The sequence below is a fragment of the Equus przewalskii genome, chromosome X (assembly GCF_037783145.1).
Source record: "Equus przewalskii isolate Varuska chromosome X, EquPr2, whole genome shotgun sequence".
In the NCBI taxonomy this organism is placed as follows: domain Eukaryota; kingdom Metazoa; phylum Chordata; class Mammalia; order Perissodactyla; family Equidae; genus Equus; species Equus przewalskii.
The window spans coordinates 66,803,133-66,822,144 of NC_091863.1; the positions used below are offsets into that span (position 1 = coordinate 66,803,133).

Genomic DNA, 19,012 nt, shown 5'->3' on the forward strand with positions numbered 1-19,012 from the left:
CCTACTCTGGCAAGTCATTGGAAGAGGAAGAACTTGTCTGTAAATACATAGACCTATCATTCAGAATGAAGTTACTTTGAAATTAATAACATTCTCACCTTCATTCATAAAATCACATAGTTCAGAAAGGTAGATTTGAAAATACCTACTTCCAGCAGTATATTGGGCTGGATACTGTGAAGGGACTTCCTGTTACTATCAAAAAAATTATTTCTTACATTAAACATAATTTTTATTGCACTGCTGAGATTGAAGGAAATAGGAGAAATGTCCACAGGAAATCTCCCAATCCCAAACACACACATACGCACAGTACAAATAAACCCTGAGCTGAAGTTGAAGCTTTGAGCAACAAACACTGCACTTAAAAAAAAAACAAGTCATGCTGCCCCGTATCAGTGTGGGAGCCGGATCGGGGGCTCCTTTATTAAGTAAGGATCCCCCGAAGGGAGTTGAAATGGTCCCAAGGCGTAGTGTATTATGGCTGAAACAAACACAAATCATGAAGGAAAGCAGCCTTAATTTGGGTCCCCAGATTTCCAAAGACTAAAATCAATGAAATACAAACTCTTAAAGATAAGCATGGCATAAGGAAATAAAACCATTAACATGAATCAACAGAAACAACACATGACAAAATGTAAAATATCTATATATGAAAAAAATGAACCAGAAAAAGAGAATATCAATGACAATGAAGATAAGGGGAAAAAGTAGAATGAAAATATTGAGGTAAATATCAAGGTAAAAAAATAAAAGGGCTAAACTACAGATTAGTCACACGTGAAGAGAATTAATAAACTACCCTTAATAAATCTTAATAAAGGGATCTTAATAAAGTACCCAGAATGCAGCCAGAATGACAAGGGGACAGAAAATACGAAAGGGAGATTAAAAAATAGGGAAGAGAGAGTGCTAAGTTCTAAAACATTATCTATTTGGGGTTCCAAAAAGATGAGAAGAGAGATAATGGAGGAAAAACACTATCTGCAAAGATACTGGCTGATAGTTTTCCAAAATGATAAATGACAATTCACAGATAGAGGAAATACGATGTAGTTGTTTGAACCAAATGGAACTATAGATCAAAACAGTTTAATATTGTTAATTTCATACAGTACAACATATACCAAGCTAGAAAAATACAAAGAAACCATCACCTAAGTTCACTATAGTGAAAATGCAGAACACCAAAAACAAACTATCTTAAAAATAGTCTAAGAGAAAGAGATATTACTTATAAAGAAATGACAAGCTGACATCAAACTTTTCAACAGCAAAAATGGAACTCAAATGACAGTGGAATAAAATTTTGAAGTACTGAGAGAAAAGAATTGCCAACACTGGAATATTTACCTAGCAAATCTTTACCCAAGACAAAAAGACAAAAAAAAGTTATTTTCATATACACACCAACTAGGAAGTATTTACTACCAACAGATGTAAACTAGGTGATAGATTGTAATTAGTCTTTGGGTGGTGAACATGATGTAATCTACACAGAAATCAAAATATAATGATGTACACTGAAATTTATATAATGTTATAAACCAATGCTACTGCAATAAAAATAAATAAAATGATAATAATAAAATAAAATTATACCCTTCAGAAGGAAGGAACAGGTTCCTGTTAACAGGACTCATCCTGCTTGGTAGAAGACAGAGACTGTCAGACGGGATTAAAAACATGTAATAATATCCTACGTAGAGCTCTAAATATAGACTCAGAAAAACTGAAAAACAAAGAGATGGAGAAGGATGTAATAGGAAAACACTAAAAAGTTGGAGTAGCTATTTGGCTATCAGACAAAGTAGACTTTAAGAAAAAAATACCTTCGGGATGGAGAAAGTCAACAGATAATGTAAAATATTAAATTCACCAGGAAGATTACAGAGTTATAAATTGTTATGACCTTAATAAATTGCCTCAAAATAAATATAAGGTAGAAATTGATAGGATTATATGGAGAAATTGACAAATCAAACATTATAATGGGAGATTTCAAAACACGTTTCTCTATTATTGATAGATTAAAGGAAAATCCCCAATAAAAATAAAGTTTGAAAATAACAACTCAAGGCTTGACTTATTAGACTCCAAGACCAATAATTAGAGCACCCTGTACCCAACAACTAGATAAACACCTTTGTCCCAAGCACACATGGAAACATAACCAAAACTGATGACATATGAAGTCATAAAATAAAGTTCAAAGACTGAGTACCATAAAAACATATTTTCTAGACACAATACAATTAAATTAGATGGTAAGAAGAACCAAGCAAATTAGCTATTTTAAAACACCTCATAATAAATCATGGGTCAATGAAGAAACCATAACGGAAATAAAGATACTTAGGACTAAAAGATAATGAAAAGAACACGTAATAACTGTGTAGGATTCAAAACAGGAGTTAGAACTTTAGTTAGAACTTTATCATCTTAAATGCTTTTATTAGAAAATTTTAAAAGATGAAAATTCAACTCATTAGGTTTCAGCCTAAGAATTGGCAGGGACGAAGAGGGATGAGCTGAACAAAACCCAAAGAAAGCAAAATAAAAGATTAAGAAAGAACAGAAATTAATGAACTAGGACACAAAGCTAAAATAGAGGGGATCAAAACACCCAAAAGTTGATTCTTTGAAAACATAATTGTGTAACTTGTCCCAAGTTACATGGCTAATAAATGAAGGGGCCAGAATTTAAATCTAGGCAGTCTGTCTCCACAGTCCAGGTTCTTAACTACTATGCTCTACTACCCTCAAAAGAGTTAAGTTTAAAAGAAGAGATTGCTATATTTGACTACAATAATCTTAATGATCTCCATGCATCATAAATACCATAAGGCAAGATATATGTGACACATATAACTGAGAAAAGATTAGTATTCAGGATATACAAAAACTCCTACAAATCAATAAGAAAAAAACAACACAACAGACAAATGGGAAAAAGACACTAACAAACATTTCTCAGAAGAGAAAACATAAATAGCCAACAACCACAGAAGACGACGCTCGTCCTCATAAGTAATCTGGGAAATGTAAAATAAAAACACAATATGATGATATTTTATGTGAGTTAGATTGACAAAAACTAAAAATTCTGATAATACCAAACATTGGCAAAGACGTAGAGCTATGGGAATTCTTACATATTGCTAGGGGGATGTAAATTGGTACAACCCTATGGAGAAACAATCAGGCACTATCTTGTATGAATATTCATATATCCCATGACTTGGGAATTTCACTCTTAAATATTTATCCTAGAGAAACTCTTGACATGTATATCCTGAAACAAACAGAGGATGTTAATAACAGCAAAAAACTGGATACATCCTGTCTTCATCAACAGAAAAATGGAAGAATAAATCATTCACAATGGAATACTGTATAACAATGAAAATACGTTAACTATAATTATACACAACAAGGATGATGCTTTGAAACATAACATTGAGTGAGTAAAGGAATTCACAGTATGATTCTATTTTATAAAGCTCAAAAACAGGCCAAACTGAATATATCATTTAGGTAGATATGTAGACAGGCAAATAGATAAATTATAAAAGAGTAGAACAACAAAGTATATCTTTGCATATACTAAATCTTCAATAAATCTCATTTTTGTCTTTCTAATTTTCATCTGTAACTAATTATCACCTTAAGAAGAGACAAGAGAACCAATGCCAGTCTTACCTGCAGAAGCACTGAGGGAGTTCTCCTTGGCCATATAAAGGAAACAAAAATGGAGTGTTGCCGTATCGCCCAAGACAGTGAAGAAAATTTTTGGTAGCTTTGAGACCATCTATGGTGCTGCTGGCTGTCTCTGATGTCATTGCAATTGAATGCAGGACAAAATATTGGAGGTTGGGGGTTAATTTTTGAGTTTTTAAATATTCAGAAAATGTAATCTCCTCATAGGCTATGAAAAGAAAAATGAAAATTTGTCAATTAAAATCAGAAACAAACCAATTTAAAACCACTGCACAAAAATGAGATCAAGTCTGCTTAAAACACTTGGCAAAGGACACAGGTGGTAATATTATTATATTTTAGACAGAGACCATTGATTTTGGAGAAAAAAATACTAGAAACAATCTCACTATCCTAATTGGATTGATGGCACAATTTTTAAATTTTAACTTTCGTTTAGTATTTTACAGATTTAAAACACTAGAAAAGCATTAACTAATTCATTAACCATCAGAATAGGCTTCCATGGTTGGCAATGATCTTAATTATTATTAAAACTGCAGAATAATGCCAGTAATTGCACTTGGAAATATTAAATAAATATGACAAATGGAAAGTTTTTGGTGAAGACGATAGAGTAATACTTGATTTTTTTGAAATATATATTTCTTACTAAAACTAGGAACAATGAACTGGGACTAAAACGTAAGGAAGGTAATTTCTGTGTGGCTAGTGGAATCAATCTTACTGCCTTACAATCCTACCTCAAAACATCAGGGACCTGTAAAAACTCCTTTAAAACAAGATCAGAACAAACTTTAATTGGACTGCTAGTGGTAGGAAATACAATTTCATGACAAAACACAAAAACTTTATAGAAATAATTTATATTAATGAATAAAAATTACAAAAATTTATTGAGAGATTCTAACTTTACACCACTGTGGAGAACAATTTGGCAGTATCTAATGCACCGGAAGCTTTCAGAGCAAGAGCTTTTTTTAATATTCTACCTAGTTAAAAAAAAAACAAAACTGCTGTATTTTTCTTTGTAACTTTATAAATAAATCATCAATAGTATATTCGTATTTTGGATAACTTTTCCAGCCCAAACGTATATTCCCATTTTGGATAACTTTTACCGAAATTGTAAGGCTCTGATACTAAAATGGCATATTCAATTTTCAACAAACTGTGAAGTAACTGGCCACAAATGACACAGTAAGATGAGTCGAAGCCAAGACTACAAACTATGTCTTCTAATCCAGTAGTTCCCTCTCATACCATCTAGCCTCTTTTCTGAATCAGTCAAAATGAATAATTCAATATTCTAAGCAAAAGTAATCCTGGAAAAATGGATAAATATACGCATTTTTAAAATTACTGATGAAAAAAATTAATGGAACAATGAGAAGAGAGTATTACCTATGAAGAACCAGTTGACAGCAGTATTAACAAGAATAAAAGTTAACACCCAGCACAGCATTTCTGTGATAATCAAAATGTTCTATAGCTGCACTGTGGCCACAATAGTCACTAGCCACATGTGGCCACTGAGCACCTTGAATGTGCTAGTGCAACTGAGAAACTTAATTTTAAATTTTATTTAATTTTAATTAATTTAAATTTAGAAAGCTACATGTTGCTAATGGCTAACCAACTGGATAGTGCAGAGTAAGAATGTATTTTAGAAGAGTAGCAAGTAGCTCACTACATCAAAGCAAGCACATTAAAATAATAAGCAAGCACATTAAAATAATAAGCAAGCGCAAAATTGAAGAACACAATTTAATGAAAAACAATACCTTTATATTCATCAGGATGTTCCTCATACTCCATACAAAATGTAAGAAACTTCATTAGCATTCGCTTTTCTACCATAGTAAGTTGTTTGCTATTAAAGACATCTGCTCTGGAACAAGGCACCTGAAAAACATGATCTTAAGAAACTGCTTCCTAGTGATACAATTATTCCAAATTACATTTTTTCCCTTTAAATATAATACGATTATTATTTCCATTCTAGTCAGGCTGTTTCATGTTACCTTCCACCAGTACTAATGGCACCTCTGTGACTTCAGAGCTAATTAACTTGTGAGCTCTTTTACTTAATTCTGCCAAGTTGCTCCTTATGCCATTACGAGACCAGTGGCATGTCACTCCTAACTGGGAGCAAATGACAGCTTAAATCCACCAAGGCTGCCTGAAATTAACACCCTCTCAACACCAACATCAAGCTGCAGAATAACTCATGAAAAAATTAACACTAAACTTCTTAACTGAGCAATCTCTTACTATTTACATTTGTAAATCACCATGCAGGATTGGAATTTGCTGCTTTACCAGGAAAATAATCTTATTTGCTTATCTTCCAAAACGAACCATAATCAAAAATTAAGCTCATACTCAGTTACAATACTTGATCAGCACAGTACCTGTTCCACTCTTCCTTCTCGAAATGCAAGAATCCTGGTAATATTTTTGAACTCTGCATATCGACTAACATTAGATTTGATTAGAAGATCAATTAGCAATCCTCGAGAGTACAGCAGCTGTACAAAGAAAATATTTTGGAGGATGAAATAAAAGGTGAAATAGAGGCAAAGTTGATAAACACTAAATAAAGGTAAAATTTGTTACATTTTAAATTATTTGTAAAAAATCTTTAAACCTATTAATATTATAACACAAAACACAACTTATTACAAGTTCACAATTGATCATCTGAAACTCAAAACCCAAAAAACTCTGGAATCCAAAGCTTTTTCATAACTGGCTTGGCAATAAAACTTGACCCAAACTGATATAAGGCTCTTCCGTGTTTATCCCACTTAAAGTAAATATTTATACATTTGACTGCGGAAATATTAATATGTTTAATTATAGAGTACCTCCTCAGATACTGCTGAGAATGTTACATCACATATAGCATATGTACTTCATTACTTTCTAAAATATTTTTTTAATCTGAATAACAGAACCCACCAGGTCCCGAGGGTTTTAGATAAGGGGCTGGAGCCTTCTACGAGGCCAAGTGGTTATTAAGAAGAAACTGGCTAGCTGGACCTCCTCATTAACCAAGAAAGAAAAACACTTGTTATGCATTTCCACCAAAAGCATCAAATCATAAGGTCCCTCCATAATGCCAGAAGTCTAGATTTATATGAGATGTGTCTTTCTCAAGAAGCGAGGACGACAGCTATTGCCAGCATGCATGTGAGGGATTGATTTAATCTTTCAACATCTCTCTCATAAGCAATATCAGAAAGACAAAAGCAACTTCAGCAGTATTGCCTAACATGTTTTAAATTTAACCATCTGGTTAAATGCAACAGATTTAGCTATTTCCTATACTGAGAACCTTTAAGTGTCTATAACTCGATAATGTTTAAAAATGTAAATGTTACATCTGTAATAAAGGGGAAAAAGTAAAGAAAAATTAGCTTTACTCCAAAGAAAAAGGTAATTTCAAAAATCGAACTAAACCATTAGTCTCAGTATCCATGAGGTCAGTAAAGACTTTCCGTAAATCAATATCAGTTAGGTGAATTTGTATAAACTATTATATTAGTCCAGCATTGTGGAGAACAAAACAAAATTAACATCACAGTTTTTGAAACTAATCCAATTACCCCGACTAAATATGGCATGTTACTTCATTACCTCCAGCCCCTTACACTACACAACTGAGAGAGCCCATGTTTTTAAGAAGATATCGCCGTCTTAATTCCATAATTGTAATAAAAAACAAGTACTTCAAATACCTCATTTAAAAACACAAATACTTGAAATTCAATGATCCCTCAGTAGTCATAATAATTTCACAAATATTAACATATCAAACATAAAATATATTTTCACTTAATAAGATCTAATAAAGATTTAATGCCAGTTTAAAAAATAATGCATTTAAAATATCACTGAAGAATGAAAACAACATTTTAATTAAAACTATACTAACCTTTTGTCAGAAGGTTATAATTAACAAATATGTACCGTATTTAAACCTAAGCCTCTTTTTCATCACTCTAAGTGATCTGCCACAGCAATTTCACAGTGGGGAGAGGCTAAAGAATACTTCAATCTGATTAAAATAATCGGAACTGGATTTAATAATTAACAACTTTTGGTTTACTTGGCATGTTGGTTCCATAATCATTAAGGGTATTGGCTTTGTTAGAAATGAGTTTTAATTGTAAGAACATCATCTTTGATGATCTTCTTTATTAGCATAAATGGTATAAGACTATCAAGTATTTCATTTAACTAACCTACCCTGAGCTATAAGATTACTTTTTTATTTATTTATTTACTTTTTTTGAGGAAGATTAGCCCTGAGCTAACATCCACTGCCAATCCTCCTTTCTTTGCTGAGGAAGACTGGCCCTGAGCTAACATCTGTGCCCATCTTCCTCTACTGTATATGTGGGATGTCTACCACAGCATGGCTTGCCAAGTGGTGCCATGTCCATACCCAGGATCCAAACTGGCGAATCCCAGGCTGCCAAAGCGGAACGTGCGCACTTAACCACTGAGCCACCCAGCCGGCCCCTATAAGATTACTTTTTAAAAGGCTGTATACCTGGATGTGTTTTGTAAACTATAAGCACTTGTCACTTTTACCATGATGATTTTGAGATGGAATGTGTGTAGAAATGTCAAGTAGTTTGGAGATATTACACTGGACTTCAAGAAAGAGGCAGGGCTGGAGATACTTGGCAATCATCCTAAACTTAGATGTACTAACTGCAATTATTAGAACAGATGGAATTTCCAAGGAGTTACCGATTGCCAACATCATGAAATACACTGCTTTCCACACAGCAGGTATCAATAAATGTTCACTAACTGACTAACATTAAAAAAAATGATAATAAGCCTCTTGTATTGCTATGGTTACATGTTCTTTAGCTATTCCTGCCTTGTAGGGTAAGTATCGTAGATTATTAGTAGACATTTTTTAAATGTGTGAGCCCATGAAAACTATGCAGGACAAAGTACAACTGCCTTGACTCCTCTAGACATGTTTGTTTTCAACTTACCCTAAGAGAACCACTATTATTAACCATTCGAACTCATGAAAATACCCAGAAATCTCCTTCAGAGTCTTCTCAAATGTCTCAGCATCTAATTAAACTACCTTCCTCTCCAGCACAACCAGCATGCACTTTCTTATACAAGTAAATAGTTTCCTACACTAATTCCAAAAATTAAAACAGTGCCCTCTTCTATCATTTTCCTTTGCAAGACCTTTGTGGTATTTCAGCTACCACAAGGGTTAGACACTTTATGAACTAGCCTCGATTCTTAACCACTACTTGTATCATCGTTTTTTAAGTTAGGCATTCCAAATTCCAAATAGCTAATTCAAAATCCAATTTTCAGAACAAAGCCCATTTGTTACTTGACTGCTTCAGTTTTTTGTTTTGTTCTTTTTTTTTAACTTACTTCCTGCTCATGAGAATAGGAAGACTATTAGTGAGCAATGATTAAACTTCCACCCAGAAATCAATAGCCAAGGTAACAGGGAAAGAATGCTAGATTTCAAAGCATGGCAGGATCAAAGTAGGTGGAGAAGGTGGAATAGACAGGGCAGAAATATGAAGTAGGATCAAGGCAGTAGCCAACTCAGACCAGGACAGAATCGTCAGACAGAGAGAGCCATGTGATAGAAAGAAACAATGGGTAGTAAAAAGATAGTCACATTTTCAGGCATCAGGTTTAAAGAGAGCACCAGTATGAGGACACGGGATTGTCAGCAAACCGGAGGAGCATGCATTACTCTCTCTCTTTATAACTTGGAACTTCAAGAGAGCACATTAAATTGAAAAGCCTAGTTTCGAGCCTGATGTTATTACTCACTATCCTCTCCTACTTCTCTCCAATTTCTCATTGTTTGCCCTCAACTTATGGAATTTGGTTTCTGTTTCTTTCCACTTTCACCCAGCCCTACACTGTAACCCTTTAAGGCCATTATCCTTTATCTTACTGGTTTTCTATTCTTTTGCACTAAATTAGCCTTGCTTCCTATAAATCCAGTGCAACACTGCACCCTCGTAAGACTCAGTGACTCCTCTGAAGTCACACTTACCTAACACTAGAGTTAAGGATGGAAACATAACCGAAGACAGTAGAATAGCACTCTTCCCAGCCCCCTGCCCCGCTACTATTATACTAGCCTCTGAAGCCCCGACACCTGAACAGATGACTTTTCAAAAATGCACTGGGTTATTCAGAATGTTCATCATCATATAGATGATAGAACAGTTACTATAACTAAGGGCTAAAACAAAGTTCATTCAATACATTGATTATAAATAACATGGATCTGTAATTAGGTTTCTTAGAATTTTTCTCTTGATAGAAATCATAGTGTCCATGCAGTAGGAGAGCATCAGGTGGACTATGTGCTCGAGTACAAAAGTATCCTTGTGATACAGCACTGAGCATTTTTATTGTATTTTTAACCTATATTTAAAGACTATTTTAACAGAATTATAAACTTCTGGCTACTATCTCTTTATAAAACAAATGTTCTACAATTAAAAGAATAAAAATATGAAAATTGGGTTTATGGGCCCAGATGCTATTTTCAACCAATTGAAAATTAGTATTGTTGTACAATAAGATGGGTAAAATTGGTACTTACCTTTGATACCAAATCAATATTAAATCTCCTGCCTTCTTTAATAATTTGTGCGTAAGTAATCCTATTTTTCTTTGGTTGCTCCGCCGTGTCTTCTACTGTAGGCACATTTTCACCTGTTTCCTCTTCTGAAGTTGATGGCACACAAGTTTTATCATCACAATGGTTTTCTTTCTCCCCTGTCGCTTCAGCATCATTTACTTCTAGAGCACTCTCTGCATCACTGCTTGGAGTTTGTTCTGCAGGCCTTTCACAGCTTGCAGTGCTTAATGACTCATCTTCTGTAGGCAAGCAAGCAGAATCTGCAGCTTCTGTGGAGTTCGCGGATGTCACAGCAGCGTGATTTTTCTGCAGTGCACCAGCTTCTTCAACATCTTCATGCAAATCCTGACTAATGACAAGTTATAATAATAATCAACACCATGCTTTTGATAATTGCACTTGGCTACCTTTTTATATTATTTAACTTTTAATGGCAATTTTTATTTCTTTACCCCATTTATCTTACCCAGTTCAGTGTACGTTTTGCCTTATGTGACCCACACATTAAACATTCATCTGTTAAGGTTTTGATACAATATGCAACATAATTAAGATTTGAAAAACACACATAAAGACTTTAGTGTTTAGCAGGCCACAGCGCATGTACATTTTTGAGAATTTAAGGCAGATGGGGAATTACATTTAAAAAAAAATCAACACAGTGCTTACGAGCACAGCCTTCAGAACAAACAGATCAAGTTCAAACCCTGACCCTGTGAGAAGAGAATTCTGTGAACTCAGACAAATTATTTACCCTCTCTGACCTCCATTATCCATCTACAACATAGGGATAATACCAACTACCTCACAAGGTTGTTTTGAAGATTAAACGAGGCATCGCATGCAAAGAACCTGGCAGAGTGCTTGGCACATAGGAAATGCTCAACAGTGGTAGTTATCAGAGATCATTATTATTATTACTGGTGGTGTGACAGAGCTGGAAAAAAACTGCCATGAAAGTTTAAGTCGGTTTGTCACAATGTGGTATCTAACAGGATCTTCCTGCATTCTTTCCTACTGTATTTTGTGTTAGTATTAGTGTCTATCACTCTACTGGAAGCCCCAATTTCAAAGTTACTACTAGAGTTAACATTCTCAGTCCATTATAGCCTTGACTGATACAGCAGGTTCCAGCTCAGTGCGTCTCCGTTATGTATTTCTCCATGATGTTTTACTCTCCACAGAACCTACATTTCCATTAAGTTGCTCTAGTTCTCAACATTGCTCAACAGTAAAAATGCCCTGAACATGACAGGCCTTAGGAAGTAAATAAACTGCTAACAGATTGCTCAAGAACTAAAAGTAGCTCTTCCTTATATCAGAATTAAACCCTACCCCACAAAATCTTCCTCTTCCGGTCTCTAAACCAAATCACCTTCATTATCTACTGTCTTCTGGTCTCACCTCTCCTACTTTCCAACATGGCATCTCTACCTCCCAATTTATCAACTCTAATCTCCATGTTTTGGCCCATAACAATTGTTTCTTCTGGGCTATTTTTCCCACTCCCTATAACAATTCCCCCACCTCCAAACATAATCACATACTTCAATAATGTATCCATTCTAAGGAAAAGTTTAAATTTCACTTCTGAGAAGTCTTCCTTAACCGAACCACACTCATCATGCTATTACTCCATGGCCCCATAATACATGCATGCAGTCTGCCTTGCATTTATTTATCAGTTCCTTTTTAATAGTCCTTTGGGTATCGAGTATACACTTTATCTTCTGAACTAGACTTGAATTCCCCTGAGTGAAGACCCTAACATCTATTCTTGTGTGCCCATCACAGCACCTACTGCACTGCTCTATAAACGTGCTTGATGAATAACGGTTTGTACATGCACAGGATGGAGATATATATGAAACAAATTTATTGTAGAAAACACAAAAAATTAGGCCAGGAAAAAAATAAAATTGTAAATTCAGAAGTCTGGGTGCAGTGAAAAAAAGTGCCTTATTTAAAATTATCACAATAAACACTACAATAAAAAAGGATACAATGAAAGAATAAAATAACTTATTTTAAATGTCAAGAAATAAAATGCCATGATATTTACTGTTATAATCTAGTAATTCTAATTAAATATAATGAAAAAAATGACTTGATATCATTACAACAGTACTTCTCAGATCTAGCAAAGCGTAATGGAGAAGTTCTAGTCCTAGATGCATTATTTAGCAGATATTAGGCAAGTCACTTAATCTCTCAGATTTCTCATCTGTAAAGTGGAGATCATTCCATCTGTCTTACCCTTCATGAGGCTGTTGTAAGATAAATGAGCTAAAATATACAAAAAGCATTTTATAAACTCTAAAAGGTTAATCAAATATAAGATATTAATCGAATATGAGATATTGTTAAACTCCCCACAGGTCAACAGGCAACTCAAAACTCGTGTACCTAGGTTTTCTGAGATCACACGTTGAAAGCTCTTTAGCCACATAACCACACAATAGCACCACTGCCATTAGTGACATTAAAAATGAAGAGCGATAATATGAAATGTGATTTGCATATTTTTTTTACATAATTGTTCACATTCTGTATTCTCTTTCATTATTTTGAAAACCAATAAACCAAAGTGTGTTTCACGAGGGATCTAAGGTGACAACTTTCAGCAAAAGTTCCACGCCCAAAGATTAAACTAAGAAATGACAGGATAATTAATTACACTTTACGATAAGACAGAATATGGCAACTTCTCTTATAACAGACCATGATGATGACACCATGGAAACTGAGCAGAGAAAGTGATCTAGTCAGAGGCCCTCTTAGAACATTTTGAGACAGTGGGTTTTCTAGCATGAATGATATGCATTAACCAGTGTTGGACAACCTCAAAGGTATAAGTCAGAATATTTAATTAAAGGTATAAAGGTAAGGAAAGAAATTATTCTTTGTGAATTTGTTCTACATTCATAAGCTATTAAGTTTCACTGTTCTCAACATCATGATTCGGTGAAATCCCAAGCACTATGGAAAACGTGCAATAAAAACACAATGTGTCCTTACTTTCTATTAAGAACCACCACAATATTTCTGGAGTTCTGCCAAGCTTGAATTTAATACCGAACTAGAAGTTTATAAAAACCCCAGAAAACTCTCACAATTTCACTTAATTCCTCAGTAAGCAAAATTCTGTTCATCAAAAAGAACTTATCTTCCCTCAAATTTAAAACTTTATATCGTGGTAAAGAAAAAGTTTCTTAAAAAAGATAATTCAACCTTTTCAGGAAAATTTCAGAAGAAAATAATTTTATTAATTTTAAAGTATTTGAAAAGTATAAAAACACATTTGTCAGTTGTAAATGAATGTGGCCGGATTATAAGCTCTCAAAGAAACCTTTGAGTTCTAAAATGCTACTATGATTCTAACATAGAAAGGGCAAGGATCTGCATCATTAGTTCTTATAAAAAGTTTCAATATCAAAATAGATTTTATAAATGAAATCTAAAGTCATTTATATTGCTAATTTGAATTTCAAAGGCCATTTACAATATAGTGTAACAATATTTTTGAGATAATTTTACCTAATCGCAACTGCTGAATACTGCTTTGTGTAATGCATTTTTTTTTTTTTTTTACTAATTATATAACCCTGAGAATCTGGGGGTATAAATTCTGATATTATCTAGTAATGCTTATCAATTAATGGTAGTAACAAAGGAAAACCTCGAAGTGAATGTGTCTTATTAATTCCTTGTAACAGTCACCCTTTTAGATGAGTCAAATAAAAAATTGCCAACCAGGTGGTTAATTTATGCAGCACAGGTGTTCACTATTTATTTTTCAGCCATTTGCACCTTTTTTCCCCCAATACAGCTTGTTACAGAAATTGTATTATTTTACTTTGATGTATGCACTTTGTTCTAAGGCCATTCATTTCTGATTTGCACAGTATACGTTATACTGCTACCCAGCTGTTTATTCCTGCAAATAAATCTTTAATGGTTACTCATAAGAGTTACAAAAATCAGACCATCCAAAAGTTGTTTCAGAAAACAGCAATATAAAAAACCACTGCAATCAATTTTGAATTGCTGCAATATAATGTATCAGTAGATATATTTCCCTATTTGTTACCAACTTAAAATGTTAGCATATACTATAAAATGCAGCTGAAATATCTCTTGTCACATTTCTCCAAGAACAAAATTTCATAAGGTGGATAAGGTGGTGTACAGCAAACCACCATTACCCCCTCCTCTCTCACAAGAGCTGCAATTTTAAGTCTCTCAGGCAGAAGGTGCCCAGAACTAGGGGATCCATCATGATTCATCAAAACCAATTATGGTAATTTTACTGCCCTTTGCTAGTGATTGATTTAGGAGTAAACAGGTTATCTAGTTTTAACCAATGAGACAAGGGAGAGCCTGCTGGGAACTCTTGGTAAAGACTCTCTAGTCTAATAACAAAAGAAGCATACACATGTCAGGAAAAACTCTCCCCCTTCCTTTCATGTTTAGAGATTTTTCTTTTCTTTGTCTTTTTTTTTTTTTTTTTGAGGAAGATTGGCCCTGAGCTAACATCCATTGCCAATCTTCCTCTTTTTCTTTCTACTTGAGGAAGACTGTCCCCAAGCTAATATCTGTGCCAATCGTCCTCCATTTTCTATGTGGGACACCGCCGCCATAGCATGACTTGATGGGCAGTGTGCAGGTCTAAGCCTGGGATCTGAGCCAGTGAACCCCAGGCCACTGAAGTGTACTGTGCAAACTTCACCACCATGCCACCAGGCCAGTTCCCTGTTTAGAGATTTTTCTTGTGCAAAAACCTGTTTGGAATGGTGACCACCATCTTGTATTTATGAATGGAAAGCTAAGAGAAGTGCAGAGCAGCTATCCCAGAGTTCTGACATCATTAAGATGCTCAATTAACAAATTTTGCAACTACCTATCTACTTACCTGCTCACCTGTCTGCCCTTCCACCTACCCATCCATCTACTTGTTTAAACCACTTTTAGTTGAATACGGTGTCACGTGCAGCCTAAAACAAACTTATTTGTACACAGTGACGAACAATAGCTTTCCCTAAGTTGTAAAAAGTACGGGTGATTTTTCATACTTTAATTTTTTTGTGCTTGTGTGAGGAAGATTTGCCCTGAGCTAACATCCATTGCCAATCCTCTCTTTTTTTTTTTTTTGCCTGAGGAAGATTAGCCCTGAGCTAACATCTGTGTCAATCTTCCCCTACTTTATATGTGGGATGCCTCCAGAGCATGGCTGATGAGTGCAGTAGGTCTGCACCCAGAATCTGAACAACGACTCATCCACAGGGCCTAGCCCCATACTTTCAAATTTTTTATTCCTTTCTTCTCATTGGTATTATTCCATTTTTTCCCAAGAAGTTCATGTTACTTGTATAATTTTTTTAAATTAAAATTTTAGAATCCAAAATAAGCAGAATTTTAGATTACTATTACAATAATATCTTTATTTTGGTATCAATCCACTAGAGAGTTGGGTCATTTGCAAATCTAAGAAGCAAGGTTTCATCCTGCTTTAACAGTATCATGCCAGAAAAGTGGAAACAATGCTCAATATTATGCAAAACAAAAATAGGGCAGTAAAAGCACAAGCTCTTGCCAATATTTTAGAAAGACAAAATCTCTTCTCACTAAAGAAACTACATGGTACTGTGCAATTAACAGACAACCAATCTTTCACCTAAGAATTGTTTGAGTTTGTGTGACTTCAGTGTGAATTAATGTATTGTGCCTTTTCATTGTCTGTTGAATATTTAAAACTAGAAAGAGTAGCTGCGTTTATTCTCCCATATAAACTACAAGAACATTTTGTGGCATATAAACTACAATCACAACTATTAAAGGATCCCAGATTCATCCCTCATCTTCCCAACACTGGGGGTTAGGCACTTTAATTCCCCGTTATCGATACAGCTACTTTACAATGCTAAATAGTATGCTAGTAAATTAAAGAAGCAAATGCACTTCCTCAGGTGCCAGTCTTCACAAAGGAAATACTTTATTCACCTGGTGGAATGGCTCCCTTGATGTGCATATATGTATTTATCTGCTGCCTGAAATACAACAGGACACAATGGAAACAGCACAAGCTTTTGAGTTAGATGGGCGTGGGTTCAAATCCTGGGTCTGCTATCCATGGCTCTCCTGAGCTTCACTTTATTTGTCAGTAATATAGACCTACAGCTCATGCACACGGTTGGAGCACAGACTAAATGAAGTTGAATGAAATAAAATATGTAAAGCACCAGGTTAAGGCAGTTGCCACAAAGATAACATCCAATAAATGCTAGTCCTCTCTCACTTCCCTTCCGTAAGTCAACTGTATAATCACAAAATTTGTTTCAATCAAAAACAATCTATGTATAGCAAAAGTATTTCTGGCCCAAACTGGAAATTATCCCACTTCTTTCAAGCACTTGGGATAACAAAGCTCTGATATAACAAAACAATCAGGATTGTTCTTTATAGAGTTTGTGATACCTGAACATAAGCTATGATAATAGACTAATCACTACAATTTTTACTTTAGCATCTAGCCTAATTTTGCAATAACCAAAAGTACTAAATGTAATGTTCAAAAGATCACTAAAAACCTTTAGGTTGAATGCTTCAGAATTATTTTTGAAAATAAGTCAACAATCAAAAATTAATGCGCTATTCTATATATTTACATTAGAATATGGTGTTACTGACTTGCTGTGTACTTTGAGGTATTTTCCAAGCAGTAGTGACGGGTTTGCAGTGATCTACTTGCATCCTTGCCCCGTCCTACTTGTAATCAAAGATTAAAAATTGAGTGGCTACTTTTTTACAGCTGAGTAGTATTCCACTGTATACATATATACCACGCCTTTTTTATCCATTCATCTGTAGAAGGGCTCCTGGGTTGCTTCCACATCTTGGCTATTAAGAATGATGCTGCAATGAACACAGGGGTGCATAAATCTCTTTGGATCATTGATTTCAAGTTCTTTGGATAGGGCTAAAGGGATATAGGGGCACATATGTATGGTGATGGGTAAAAATCAGACTACTGGGGATGAGCACAATGAAGTATATTCAGAAATTGGTAAACAATAATGCACACCCGAAATTACACAATGTTATAAACCCAAAAAAAAAAAATTGAGAGGCTACTGGTTACAGCTATAATATTGTTTATGGCCAAGAGACATATACTCTATTCCTCCCTGATGAAATATCAAGTGGCATATCTGAGAATCAAGCCAGAGATTTGGGCCTAATAAACATCAACTCTATAAATAAGCTAACGCGTCTGGTCTAAAACGGGAAACAAGTCATAATATTTCAGAATTCATATCATTATAAAGCTGTCGTTGATGGTATTTTGAAAATTTACCAAAATATTTAAAACAATGTTCTATGTATGCAGTGTACCAAGGATTACAGTTTGACTGCTCTCTATCTGCTTGATGTAACTAAATACAGTAAACGCTTGATGTGAATGACCGTTAAAGTGTAGGACTTTTGGCAATTTGTCATTTGGTCAAATTGTAGATTTGATTTGCACATGCTGAGAGAATAGCGTGCAAGAACAAGATAACTGGCAAGTGAGAGACCCTAAATGATTACCCAGCATTAGTGTATAATTACAAAGTCCTCAGGAAGTGATAATAACTTCCTTTCTGCTCGTTAAGTGAGCCTAAGGATAAGCAGAAAACATAATTAACTTGTGGTATGTAGCTATGGACAGAAAACTCATGATGCTCAATAGAAAATAGACTCCAAAAAAAGCCAATGGAAAGGAAGACATAACACTGTTCCTCTACAGAAGATATGACTGTCTATGTAAAATTCCCAAGGAATCTACAAAAAAAATTGCAAGAATAAGTGAGTTTAGCAAGCTCTCAGGATATAAAAATCAACACAAAAACCAATTGCATTTCTAGATATAATAATGAACATGTAAAAATCAAAACTAAAAAGACAATGCCACTTGCAATTGCTCCAAAGAAAATTAAATACTTAGGTATACAATTAACAAAACATGTACAGGATTGGTATGCTGAAAATTACACAATTCTATAGAAAGAAATCAAAGACAACCTCCATAAATGGAGAGACATAGCTTATTGATGGAATGGAAGACTCAAAATAATAAACATGTCAATTCTCTCCAAGTTGATCTATAGCTTTAATGCAATTCCTATCAAAATTCCAGCAACATTTTCTAGACATAGACAAGCTTAATAAAACCTTTACATGAAAAGGCACAAACTCTAAAATAGCTAAAACAATCTTAATGAAGAATAAATTTGGAAGAATCATTCTACCTGATATTAAGTCCTACTATATAGCTGCTGAAATCAAGATAGTGTGCTATTGGTGTGGGAAAAGACATATAGATCAATGGAACAGAACAGAGAATCCAGAAATAGACCCATTCAAGAACAGCCAACTGATGTTTGACAAAGATGCCAGGGTATTCAATGGGGGAAAAACAGCCTTTTCAACAAATGGTGCTGAAGCACCTGGATATACTTAAGTTAAATAAATGAACAGTGACCCAAACCTTACACCTTATACAAAAATTAATTCAAAGTGGATCATGGACTTAAATGTAAAACATAAAACTTTTTTTAGAAATAGGAGAAAATCTTCTGAATC

The 19,012-nt window shown here is 34.4% G+C and overlaps 1 protein-coding gene across 1 annotated transcript in view; it reads right to left on the bottom strand.

Annotated features, from left to right (window-relative positions):
* Positions 1–19,012, bottom strand: part of CHM (CHM Rab escort protein) — a 157,087-nt gene that overhangs the window by 79,638 nt on the left and 58,437 nt on the right. Inside the window, exons 5-8 of the mRNA XM_008519568.2 lie at positions 10,352–10,739; positions 6,138–6,254; positions 5,508–5,628; positions 3,706–3,931 (exon numbers count right to left, since the gene is read on the bottom strand). Of these exons, the coding sequence (XP_008517790.1) occupies positions 3,706–3,931; positions 5,508–5,628; positions 6,138–6,254; positions 10,352–10,739 (852 nt within the window). The remainder of the gene's footprint in view (positions 1–3,705; positions 3,932–5,507; positions 5,629–6,137; positions 6,255–10,351; positions 10,740–19,012) is intronic.